The 12,807-nt window shown below is 39.6% G+C and overlaps 1 protein-coding gene across 7 annotated transcripts in view; it reads right to left on the reverse strand.

Moving 5' to 3' along the window:
• The window catches only part of ARHGAP26 (Rho GTPase activating protein 26), a 460,619-nt gene that overhangs the window by 166,574 nt on the left and 281,238 nt on the right, over positions 1 to 12,807 (reverse strand). For all 7 annotated transcript variants that reach the window (XR_012090832.1, XM_038006566.2, XM_008014813.3 and 4 more), the window contains 3 exons: positions 7,860 to 7,947; positions 5,976 to 6,034; positions 4,315 to 4,420 (listed from right to left, as the gene is read on the reverse strand). Coding sequence is in view for 6 of the 7 variants with exons in the window: in XM_038006566.2 (XP_037862494.1) it covers positions 4,315 to 4,420; positions 5,976 to 6,034; positions 7,860 to 7,947 (253 nt within the window). In the remaining variant the exon portion in view is untranslated. The remainder of the gene's footprint in view (positions 1 to 4,314; positions 4,421 to 5,975; positions 6,035 to 7,859; positions 7,948 to 12,807) is intronic.

Genomic DNA, 12,807 nt, shown 5'->3' on the forward strand with positions numbered 1-12,807 from the left:
CACCGTGGGCTGTCTTTATTCTGTCAAAGCTCTGCCTTTATTCTGATATCCAATCCTCCCACAAGTGGCTCAGATAAATCCTGCTGGATGGAAAATAATCATGGTGGTCTCCAGTGACTGCTCTGGACCAATGAGATGTGACATAAAGTGTGCTGGAGGATGTCTGGGAAAAGTATCATCCTAGCTCTTAAAAAGGGACTCAGAGAAGAAATAATGCCTTTTCTGCTTCTGGACAAGCACTGACATGCAAGGACACAATGCAGTACGCTGGGACTCTGCAAGGAGCTAGCCAACACAAGATGCTGACTGAGCAGGAACATGGAAATAGCTTGAGTCCTTCATGAGCTGAGAAACTAACCAACTCTCAGGACAGATTCTGTGTCATGACACAACAGATCTCCTTATTGTTTAAGCCATTTTGAATTGGATTTTCTGTTTCTTGCAGCCCAAAGCATCCTAAATGATACCATATCTCTCTGGGGAAGGAAAACAGTCTTCTGCCTCTCCAACACCCCCGCAACAAAGGAACAGTTGCTCCAAAAAAGGAAAGAGACTAAGGTTTATTTCTCAATAAGTATTTTGGGAAAATCAGCTGTGAAAAGGTATTTTTAATATCTACTCCTGATGTATGAAGGGTTCTTTGAAATCCTTCCTCACTGCATACACCGTAATAAATCCACATGAGCCACTATGAATGGTATGTGTGGGGATATACAACATACTTGGAGCCATAATATGTAAACATTAGGAAATTACCATGAAATTAGTCTTTTTAACTCATCTACTTTTATTTCCTCTTACGATTATAAGAGTGGGATATTTTTCTTGTGTCCTGCTCCACCTGATAAAAATAACAGAATTATACAATTGGAGGAGAAAGAAAACTGAGGCTCAAAGAGGTAGAAAAATTGGCACAAGGATCCATAGCTAGCTGGGAATGATTTTTTTCTTAAGTAAAAACGCCTTTTGCATGATTTTAAAACAAAAACATTTTTTGAAAACTCAATGCAAAGTCAAACTGCAAAGACTTGGAAAGTCAAAACTGGATTTTCAAAAGCTAATTTAATCACGACAATAAAATCTCCCTTTTGAATTCACTGCTTTGAGCTTCTTCTTTCTAATATTCACCTACATCCCAATCCATATTCCTCTCAATACCATTTCTCTCTCCTAGAAAATCCTTGCGTACGGCCCATTCTCTGGGCCAGTGGTTCTTAGATCACTATTCACATAATAATTACCTGGGAAATAAATCAGAAATGCAGATTCCCAGGCAGAGAGCCTGACTGAGTAGACCCACAGAGCCCAGAAATGTCAATGTAAACAAGCACCCCAAGTGATTCTAACCATCCTTTGAGGCACATGACTCCAGACTGTATACTAGATTCCAAGATCCAAACAGAAAACATCTAATTATCATAGTAGATTTAAGCTGAAACTACAAAAATATGTGCATGGTTGCCTATAATTTTTATGTTCCCTCTGAGGTCTGAAACAAATCCAACATCTCTATGATTTGGATGTGCCCTGGTAATCATTTGCTTTAGAGGTTTGGAGTTTTTATCCTTCCCCCGACCCAAGACTTTTTTTCCCCCTCTGAATGAATTTTTAGCTGGGATTTAATAAAAAAAAAAATGCCTTAATTCTCCCTCTGTGGCTAAGGGAAATCAATTTTGGAAAATGTTTCAAAAGAGTACTTTAAAAAATATACAATACAAAATGTCTTGCCTTTGAACCAGAATTCTGAGATGCACAAGGCAAACAGTAGGTAATGAGAGAAGTAAACACCAGTTTTCCAGCAGAATCAGCCCTGAAACCAAAACTTAGGAAGGAAGCTGACCATTAAGTAAGTAGCCCAGAGGAACAATAGCTCAGGCGTAGCCTAGAGTAAGTCTAAACCTGAGAAAACTGGAATTAGACAAACTTCTTGTCCCAAGTTAACTTTCCCTTACTGCTTGATTTTAAAATAAGGACAGTGCTGTAAATGAGAATATAAAGTTTAAGTGGAATCTTAGAACTCCTCTGGATGCCAAAGAATTCTTTCAGACCTAAATAAATACTCTTTACTGGATTCAACACTGCTCATTCATATCCTTCTCCACAGGGACATTTTAAATATAGAGGATCGGGAGACCAAGAACACAGCACGCTAAGAATTTAAGTCTGCTATAGTCTAATACTAGCTCTAACCAACTCACATTACAGCATGAGAGCTTGTCCATAGGTAGATTTCTTGATAATTAAATGAACAAGAAATACCATAAAACCACAGAATATCATTCTCAAGTTTCAAAGATAAGACATAATGCTCAAGAAATGCTATGAAGTAAACAACTCCAGGAACAAAATTGCTTTAAATTGGTTACAAGGCCAAAAAAACAAAAAAGTGTCAAGGTCACAACTGTGATTTACAAATTCCAGTTTATAACTCTTAGGTTAGTGACAAGGATGGACTGAATGTAATGGAATTGAAGGGGGAAAGAGTGGAAAAAGGAAGAGAAAGTGAGTCATCCAAACAGGAGATGAACAAGTTCAACTGTTCAAGACCTACCTTAAGGGTTTGGTTTTGTTTTTTAAATCTTCTTTTCTTCTTCTTTAAAGACTCCTAACAATCCTAAAGGAAATTTAAAAGTAGGAGAAATGCAACACTGGCTCTGCTGGGTCACCCTTCACTTTTGGTCTCTCTCAGTTCAGTTAAGCTCCTTCCAATTGCACAGCTTGAAAAGGCCCATGGCTTTCAGATGTTTCCTAACCCTTCTCCAGCTGCTTTCTGCAGGCCTGAAGGCCTCTTTAAGACCCAATGGCCATGAAGCAGTCATGAGCATCCCCACACATACTAGGCTGGAGGGTGCACCTGGAACCTCCTGTGTCTTGGTGTTTGTCCTTCAAGTGTGCAAAGTTTTGCAACTAAGATCTAAACCAGCTTCTCTGCTTAACAAACGCCTGACTCTAGGTTGTGTGGAAACGGTACTAAACTGTCATCTCAGAGCATCTGGAGTTACTTTTTAAAGCCCAGTTCCCATTATTTTAAACATGCTTCATCAGGATTCTTTGACACCTTTAGGGCATTATCCTGTAAACTTGCATGTTATCTGCTATGCTTCCTAAGTACTCCTGAACAAGCAGCTCTGATATGGGAAGCCAAGAAAAAAAAATTGGTCAATAATGGAGCAACCGTGGCTTTGCCGAATTGCTTTTCAACAACACACAAAATACTCTTGCTTCTTGATGGAAATGAGGACATGGTTGAAATCTTCATGATGTATATCACTCTTTTTTCCAAAGGCAATATCAAGTGCTTGACAGAAAGATGAAAACTAACCATTACAATCTCACTCAGAAGAATATCAACTTATCCCAAAGAAATACCCTAATAGCATAGCAAAGTGTGGACTATAAAAGCCAAATTTATAACACGTCAGTTCAGTAGAATGTAGGGTTTAATAATTTAGGTTAACTGTTATGCTCTCATTCTTTTCTTTTGTGCCAGTCTGCAATCAAGAACATACCACCAAAGTCAATGGAAGGTTAGAACACACACACAAGTAGTGATGAATGCAGCACGGGAAGTCAGAAATGCCACTTGTAAACGGGTCAAGGAACAGTAAATACACAAATATTCAAAACCATTCCAAGACTGTAAATACTCCTAGTAGAAAATCAGGTCCCGACTGAATGCTTTGATTATCTCAGAGGACAAGCGAGTATTTGCTGAAAACAATTCCTTTACTCTTTATACTTCTTCAAAGGCTTTAATGCATGTAACTTCAAAAATCAATGATCCTTGCAGAAAAAGGGGAGTCTATTATCCACATTAGACAGAATGGGGAAACTAAGGAATAGAAAGTTCACTGGTTTGTTCAGGGCTGGTTAAGCAGCAGGTTAATAACAGAGTCAGCTCTAGAATCCAGGCCTCCTTACTGAAAACCCAAATTCTGTAAACCCATAACATATTTTTGTTTGTTCTTGATGAGCATAAGAACTTATAATCCCACAAAATTCTGTGTGGCAACCTGGTATCATGGACAACACACTCCAGTTTGCCCTTGATCATCACAGGCAAAATCCCCCTGAAAACTCAGCTTCATGGCCTGGATGAAATGAGCACTTCCCCAGCATCCTCTGGGAAGGCCATCTGGCATTTGCTGCTGTTCTCCACTGCAATTAACATTTCACACATTTCTTTCCTAAGCCTCCAGCATACCTGATGCAATAGTGGGAGAGAGAAACAAAAGCAGAACTGAGATCAGCTTCACTGCTAAGATAAGAACTTTCAGGGGTAAGAAAAGGGCTAGTAATTGGTCTTAAACCTACTTTGCCAAGTGGTTCATGAGCAGCTGTAACATCTGCCGATTTTTTTCTGGGAGCCGATGAACAAGGCTGTGGATTTCAGAGACCCGAGACTCCTGGTTCTCCAGTTCTGCAAAGGAAGGAGGGAGATAATATTTTATCAGTGTCACAGCTAAACAACTTTAAGAATGAAAAATCAAGGGAAACCAAAGGATGGGCACTAACAGACCAAGGATTTCTCAAAGATTTACAATCTTGTCTTGTGTGCATACTGCATGGCCAGCATGACTAGATCTGGAAGTCCTTTTAATAGTGCTTTCTGGAACAGGGTTGCCAAAAAAAACCGTCATCAAAAAATCCAAACCAAGGTGATGATGTGATGAAACGGAGCCAGTCAACTGCACACCCAGAGCTGCTCCTGAGAACAAACTCAGGAGTAGCTGGCTCCCTAAAGGGAAGACTTCATTTCAAGGAAGTAAGGAACTTTATGCACTTGTAAAGTGATAAACAAATCTTACATGAATAACATTGCAAGGGTTTCAAATATCAAAATAACATCTCAAGACAGCATCAAAGAAATCAAAGGAAAATGTCCAGTATCCTCAAGTCACGTATGACAACCAGCCTGCTAGAAAGAAAGTAATGGCAGATAAAATACTCAAGTCTTCCTGCCAACTTGTAACCTAAATCACGGCTTGTCACATTCTCTTGGTTGAACCTGGGTAAGTGGCTTTGTTACTCTGGCAAATAGATTGATGGTGCTCATCACACCTATTTATAGAACTGATGTGAGGTTTAAGTAGAGAATGGTCGCTATGGGTTTGTAATTTCTCTAGAAAGAAATGACATAAACACCATCTTTGCTCCTAGCTTTCTCCTTCCTGTTTTAAGGGGACAACTATGAGTAGATAAGGACACCAGAATAGGTACTACTAAATTAGGCCAGTAGTAGCTACCAGAGTAAATATATTTTAAAGGCTGAAAGGAACCCGGGAGGGGCACAAGTTATCGACATAATAATACTGTGAAGATTCATGCTGGATTTAAATCTGATACAGAATCTTTCTGCCTCTTTACAAGAGGCCTGACCCATGTAGCCAGAGATTCCAGTATACTTAGAGTAGCTTGCACCTAATCCCTATGTATTTTAATACCAGTAATATGACACCAGGGACCTGGAAGATATAGCTGAAGAATGATCAGAAGCTGTAAATGGAAGACATGATGGAAAAGAGGACTGTGAAGTTATATAAATGGTGTCATATTCAGGGAAACATTTCCAATGCTCAATTTAGGTAATGTGCAATGTCTGATTCATTCTGCAAAATGCTACTCAAAGGCTGGAAAAAACCTAAGAAGTTAGAACTCCAATAATCAAAACTAGAAAGGCAAACTTGTTTTTCTCTATCCCTCCAACATCCTCCTCCCCTAAAAAAAAAAAAAAAAAAAAAAAAGACTTCTGAAGATTCTCTCTCCTGCTGTAATTTCAATGTGGTAGAAAGGCCCTTAGCAATCCCTATTTGGTTTCATTTTTATTCTGTGTTAGAATCTCATGAGTATGTTATGTGGCCAGTTTACATGCAGAATATGAAGGGTTAGGTAATGTTTATTTTGGGATACTGACTCTTCTTTGAAATAGAAAAATCTATTCCCTTCCCCTTAAAACTGAGACAAAAAAGACTTACTTGCTGCTTTGATGAAACTTCTTTGAAACTGGTACATCATGAGTGGTCCTGGAAGCATTCTGGAGTGAAAGGAGACAGGCCAATCAGCTTAATAATAAGAATAATCATATTCTCTCTAAATAGCAGCCTAGAGACTGACAAACTGTATTACTTTTCTCAAAGACAAAGATCACAGGGAAACAGTAACAATGCAGTTTCCCTATTGCAAGGGTTCAGAGATTTCATCCAAAATTTTTATTCTCTCTCTTTTTCAGAGGAATAGATACAACTATGTTTCATTGTCAACACTAAAATAGTGCTAATGCAAGAGTCTAACACAAAATAAGAGATTTCCTTTTCAGTCAGTGACTCACCTATCAACAATAGCATTTTAAGATGTGTCTAAGAAACACGCAACTAACTACATATTTGCAATTCTTGATCTTCCCAGCGGCTTGTTGTTAGAATCAATTCATCTAGAAACACTATAAAAGACTTTTGTAGGTGTTTTGGTGGTGAATTCCCTATGGAGTATTGCTCCAGAATTCTAAAGGGCTAGAATGCCTAACATTATGTATGATATAAACAAATTTTACCTGCTAGGGTATGAGTATGTTTAACCATAAACTTGAGGTTTTTTCTGATAGTTCAAATAAGAAACTTCTCAATAGGACTATACATTATTCTTGGCTCAGATTTTATTCTCATTGGGTCCCTTAATTCGACTCCTAGTTTTAGTTAATACATTATGTCTTACTCTTCACTCTAATTACCCAATAGCCAATAAAATCTACATCAGCAATTCCTTTTCTGTGGCCTCCTTCCTTTGCTTTCCAGCCAATTGCATCTTAAAATCCGCACAAAGACTTATGCTATTTCTAATGACCATTCTCCTCTCCTTTTAAGACTAGGTCCCGGCCAGGCACGGTGGCTCAAGTCTGTAATCCCAGCACTTTGGGAGGCCGAGACGGGCGGATCACGAGGTCAGGAGATCGAGACCATCCTGGCTAACACGGTGAAACCCCGTCTCTACTAAAAAAAAAATACAAAAAACTAGCCGGGCATGGTGGTGGGCGCCTGTAGTCCCAGCTACTCGGGAGGCTGAGGCAGGAGAATGGCGTAAACCCGGGAGGTGGAGCTTGCAGTGAGCTGAGATCCAGCCACTGTACTCCAGCCTGGGCAACAGAGCAAGACTCTGTCTCACAAAAAAAAAAAAAAAAAAAAAAAGACTAGGTCCCACCTTTTTCTGTAAGAAGAACTATGGTATTCCTGTCTTTCAAGTCCAGCATAAATACTTTGGTTTATTCATGAAACTAAGATGCAGGCAGCTGGTCAATAACCCAACCCTTAATAACGAAAGGAGGTATAGAGAGGGTTCAGTAATATCATTTATAAATGATACAAGGAAAATAGTATCTCCAGGGAGATAATATTGTCCAATCTAAGGGAAGGAGTCAAAAAGGAGTTCCATTACGTTCTCATTTTTAAGAACCATTGTCAGCAGTGTACTCTGTGTAAAGTATGAAACTATCAAAATACATGGGGTATGTAATCACGCTTTCTTAACTGAATATGATTCATGATTCCTTGTGTTCTTAACAGATTATTCAGGGTCTTCGGGAAAGACCCCATTGTAGGGTCTGTTCAAGGCTAATTATCACAATGCTTCTCATATAGAACAAAGTTTCCTAAATCACTCACGGTGTCATTGCGCAAAGGCAACCCATCAACTATGGATGATTTACAATTGGTTTGACCAGCTGAGCTAAACGCACCCACACAGAAGCTGTTTCCACATCTCAAACACCCACCCGACAGCTCTCCGGAGTCTGAAAATAAAACTGCTTTCTTCCTGATTGCATGATAACTAGCTGGCACTCTGCCTTGCAAATGGAAAGTCCCTACCTTAGGTAGGTCTTCAGAGCACTAGTGATGGTCTTTATCTCCCATTCAGCACAGATATCTGTTTCTGTCTCAGAAGCAGTCTTGGGGTCTAAAATGAAGAAAAGACAATACATAAAGCACAGCATCAAATGGAACTAATAAATAAGCACACATAAAGGCATCCAATCTTGCTAGTAACTAGAGAAATGCAAAGTAAAACAAACACGACGAGTATTTTTTTACCTATTAAATTAGGAAAATGTCTAAAAATTCCAGTATCTATTGCTGGCAAGAATGCAGTGAAACTGATCCTCTCCTATCCTGCTGGCAGCAGGAGAGATAAATGCAACAGTTTTGAGAAGCAATTTGGTAATATGTATCAAAGTCTTAAAAATGTTTACACCCTTTGAACCAGTAATCCCATTTCTCACAGTCTATCCTCAGAAAATAAGATAACGCAGAAGAAAAGTTACAGACCCCAGATATGCTCAGCATACACTCTTCTTTGTAAAAGCAGGAGAAAAAAAATAATAAAAAAACATAAAAAGGAGACAACTTAAATGTCCAATGATAGAAGAATGATTAAGTGAATTATAGTATGTCTACCTGATGGAATATTACCTCGCTGATTTATATGACAACCATGACTGTAAAGCAACATGGAAATTGCCTGCATTATATAATGTCAAATAAAAAAAAAAAAAAAAACAAGATATGTTTGTGAGAAACTTTTTCTATGAACATTTTATATGAACAAGGCTGAAAGGAAATACTCTAAATTAGTGGTTGGGTTAAAGTGGTGGACTGTGGTATCATTTTATTCCATTACTTTTGTATTTTTTTAAAAATTGCTTTAAGTTCAAATGTGCAATGAGAACCACCATAACTATCAGCTCTGACAATTTCTTTTGTCTCTTCTTGCATGGGCTTTTAAACAAATCAGTATATTTTAAACAAGCATGTACGATAAAAGATCAGAAGAGGTAATTCTTGTAATCTTCCTGAGTAGCACACAAGGAGATGAGAAGAAGAGGCAGAGGTTAGGGAGTGTAATTGCTTCACAGATCCCCATCCTGTCCCTGGTGAGGCAGGCCAGGTCATACACCTACCGGTGGGAGGGTCACAGAGTCTTTTTAAGTGCCCAGGACGGAGAATCCAGCTCCCTCATACTAGCTAAAGACTAGTTCTTTGCCCACCAGCTCCCAGTCCTTTTTTTTTTTCTTTTTCCCTGCATAGCACCTCATTTTGAGTAGGAGAGCAACCCTTTTCCTACTTTTTCCAGGGGTGGAAAATGGGATTCAGGACAGACTGGCCAAAAGTAGATCATCTCTCTGGACTTAATGACTGGATGAGGGATGGCCCAAGACCTAAGCCTGCCCAATCAGAGTAACTCTCCAGGAGTTAGGAACAGATATTTGCTGTTTGCTAGGCTTGCACTGGGAGGTTATGTAACTGCCAGGTGCCACCACACAGAGCCTGAAAGTCCGACAAATCCAGAGATGAGATAAGCAGAAATGGTGGATCTTGAACCCTTGTATTTGCCTCTCCTTCTTACCACATGAGCCAGTAAATTCCTTTTTCCCCTTAAGTCAGATGAGGTCAGGTTTTCGTCTTTTTACAATGCAGAGAGATCTAAATGATGCACCAGGTAAAGGGAGGCAGCCACCAGACTGCATCTTTCTGAACAGTCTCCAAGAACAATTCTGGGATATCAATGAAGAAAGCTGTTCCTCCTGCAGGGCCAACAGCCTTTCAGCTGGAAAAAAATAAGTCGCAGGTGGGCACAATACATTTTCTATTTACTGGGAAAGAAACCACTTTCATCCAAATAGAAAGAGGCCAAATACTCATGAATGGCCTCAGGATTTAGCCTATCATCACCAGGTAGGGGCACAAATCCAACTGGTATCTGCTGCTCTCCGTGTGTTCCCCAGACACACACTGGGTTATGAGAGAGGAAAGGGCCCCCAGCTCATGTATGATGTTTGCAGGTGACCCTGAGCAATAAAATGAAGTCTTTCTTGTCACATGAAACAAACAAGGAAGAACCTAAAGAGCATAATTTTATTTCTGGGGCCACAGAACAGTAAATTCCATAGAGTCCTGTCACAGCAAATTTCTGAAAAGTTCACAAAATGTGATTTTCCCAGTATCCAAAATGTCTGCCACTTTAATTCGTGTCTTTGTCATCTTGCACTCCCTGAATGGCTTTTTCCTGCAGAAGAGTATGTATCAAAAACCTCTGCTTTGCATGACCTCTTTCCCTCCCCATCCTAAGATACATGGAGAGCTGCCATCCTGCATGGTTCCTGGATGTGAGACAAATGTTACTGTACATTTTTCTAAGGAAGAAACCAACTTCTGCCCAAGAAGAGTGAACATGAAACTGAACAAGCAGCAGTTGGCAAGTCTGGGAGTTGTGAACTGTTCCATGAACCACATTTAGCAAACTAATGATTAGCTTCCACTTATTCGGGCTCTGTAACCATAGGAATATTGCGTAACATTAGAGAGGAGAGTCAAATTACAGCCCGGCTAAAGGGCTTTTTATAGCACTGATGAGGCAAGGCTCATAACTCAAGCACATCCATTTTAATTCATTTAAAATCCAAACTAAGTTGAATACAGCCTCCCAAGCTACACCATTTTCAGAAAGTGCTGCTGATTTCCACACCTCCCTCCTGATGCGCCCCTCACATACAGAAGCTTCCTGATGGCATCTGAATATGCTGCACAGACATCATTTACACTCTTCTTTAGAACTCAGTACCTTTCTCTCCACCATGTCCCTTGACCACTGCTGCTCAGTAAAACAGATCTAAACTAGAGGAGCAATCCAGTGTACTAGAGGCATCATGTGGGGAAAGCAGAATGAATGTTATTTCCTCCTGAACCTACTATCACATGAATTCAGAAGACTAGAAGACACAGACTGGAAGCAGTGGTTATAAGGGGAGAACATCTTAGAAATGTCACACTTGGATCAGTCCCAAGAGTCATCTAGTCTATCACTGTGCTGCAGACAAAACGAAGGATATTTTGGAGGAAATCATTCAGAAAGTTACCTGTGTACACTTAAATTTCCTAATACTACATTATACTGTATGCAGATTAATGTTTTTCTCTCTTTAAGTGAGAAAGTAATATATGCACATGTTAAGAATTCAAAGAAAAAAAGAGATATACATGAAAAGGTAGAGGCAACTGCTAATGCCAGTTTTTTATGTGCATATCCTATCTCTAACAGTCCCTTCTGTTTTGAGATCCAAAAGCTTTTACTGGCTCAAGCCCCAGTCTTATGAGGGCCTGCCTGAAGCATCCCAACAGGCAAAGGTTATGGTGGCTGGAGCAGAGGAGGAGGTGAGTTTCCATCTGTGTGTCTCTTCTTTGGGGACTCAGGATCGTGATTAGTAGCCGTATTGCTAGCTCCCAGGATGATCAATCCTCTATCCAAGTAGTCTATCATCTTCTGGTCCTATCATCCTTTGTCTGCTCCCCTTTACTGGTAGACAAAATTGGACGTTTGCTCTTCTCATGGTTCCCCTACTCCGGCGGTCTACAGTCTTCAAAGTCTGAGCTGTTTCCATTCAATCCTATGTAAGCCTTTAGGTCTTAGAAATCATCATAAAGCATTTTGATTTCTTCAGAAAGAAGTTGTTGATTGCTTTTATTTATGCCACTCTGTGGAAAGGTACGGGAAATAAGGGGCATAGAAAAAAGAAATGCAGACATTCAAGGTCCCAGAGTAAGGGAGGATAGTTCACGGCTGGGTCTGAGGTAAGTGGGGGAAGCATGTTACTATAATTCTGTGCTTTACAGCACTGCTCTATAATACCTTCGTTGTGTTCTCTGTTTTACTAAGTTTGCTTTAAATGTGGTTTTAAAAAAAAAGAAGAAGAAGAACAAAAAAGGTTACAGGACGAGAAAAACAGTGATGCTGAATTTGCAGTCCTTTACCATCATGGTAAAAACACACACACAAAAGGAACACAAATTTTTAATAGCACAGAAAATTAGGCTCAGTCAACATTCTCCTGCCACCAGGATATCCACTAGGCAAAGCTCAGATGAAGGCCTGAGGAAAACCCAGCTAGGGAAACAACGTGATAGGTGGTGGCCCTCTGCCCACCAAAAACTTAGCCCAAGCAACCCGGGGGTGTGGGGAAAAGGCTATGCTGCAACCCCCCAACCCCACTCCAGCACACACACTATTGGGGGCTACTTTCTGGGGTACCCAGAGCTGTCATGAGATTATAATCCAGGCAATGAAATCAGACTGCAGAGCAGAAGTGGAGAGGAGTCCTTTTATATCAAGGCAAGTGAATTCAGGAGAGTCCTAGAAGAAACATGACAGCCATGAGGGAAGAACCACAGCACGCTTCAGATTACCCAGGAGTAAACTCGGCTTCTCCCAGGACCATGACCAAATAGCAAAACCAGGAAAAATCAATGCAGGCTTAGAGGTCCACTAAATGAAAGTTTTAAGAATACCAGAAAGTTGGCTCAAATCACGTACAATAGCCCTCCAATCATCATGTAAGATAATGATTCTAATAGCATTCAGGAAAATAGCAGAACAAGAAGAATCTCCACAGTGAGTTTAAAAGCAAAGGTTTGATTAAACAGAAGATATAAACTCCTATAAAATACTTGTTGGCAAAAAAAAAACAGAGATCAAAGCACTCTGAAAAATAATTCAGACAGCACCTGCTCTGTCATATAAATAAAATTCAAAAAATATGGATGCCAGAAACTAAGACAACAAAATAAAACAAGAAATAGACTGAAATAATAAAGATTACAGATGAGAAGTAGAAATAAAAGAAGTTAAATAAGATAATAAAGACACTGGAAAATCCAATTACAAAAAGTTAAAATATGCATTGTAAACAGCAAAATAATAATCACAGTCGACCCAAAAATTTTAAATGAGTAACACTGAGATGGGGGACAAGTATGAGAATTTTTG

Source organism: Chlorocebus sabaeus, chromosome 23 (assembly GCF_047675955.1).
Source record: "Chlorocebus sabaeus isolate Y175 chromosome 23, mChlSab1.0.hap1, whole genome shotgun sequence".
NCBI classification, from domain to species: domain Eukaryota; kingdom Metazoa; phylum Chordata; class Mammalia; order Primates; family Cercopithecidae; genus Chlorocebus; species Chlorocebus sabaeus.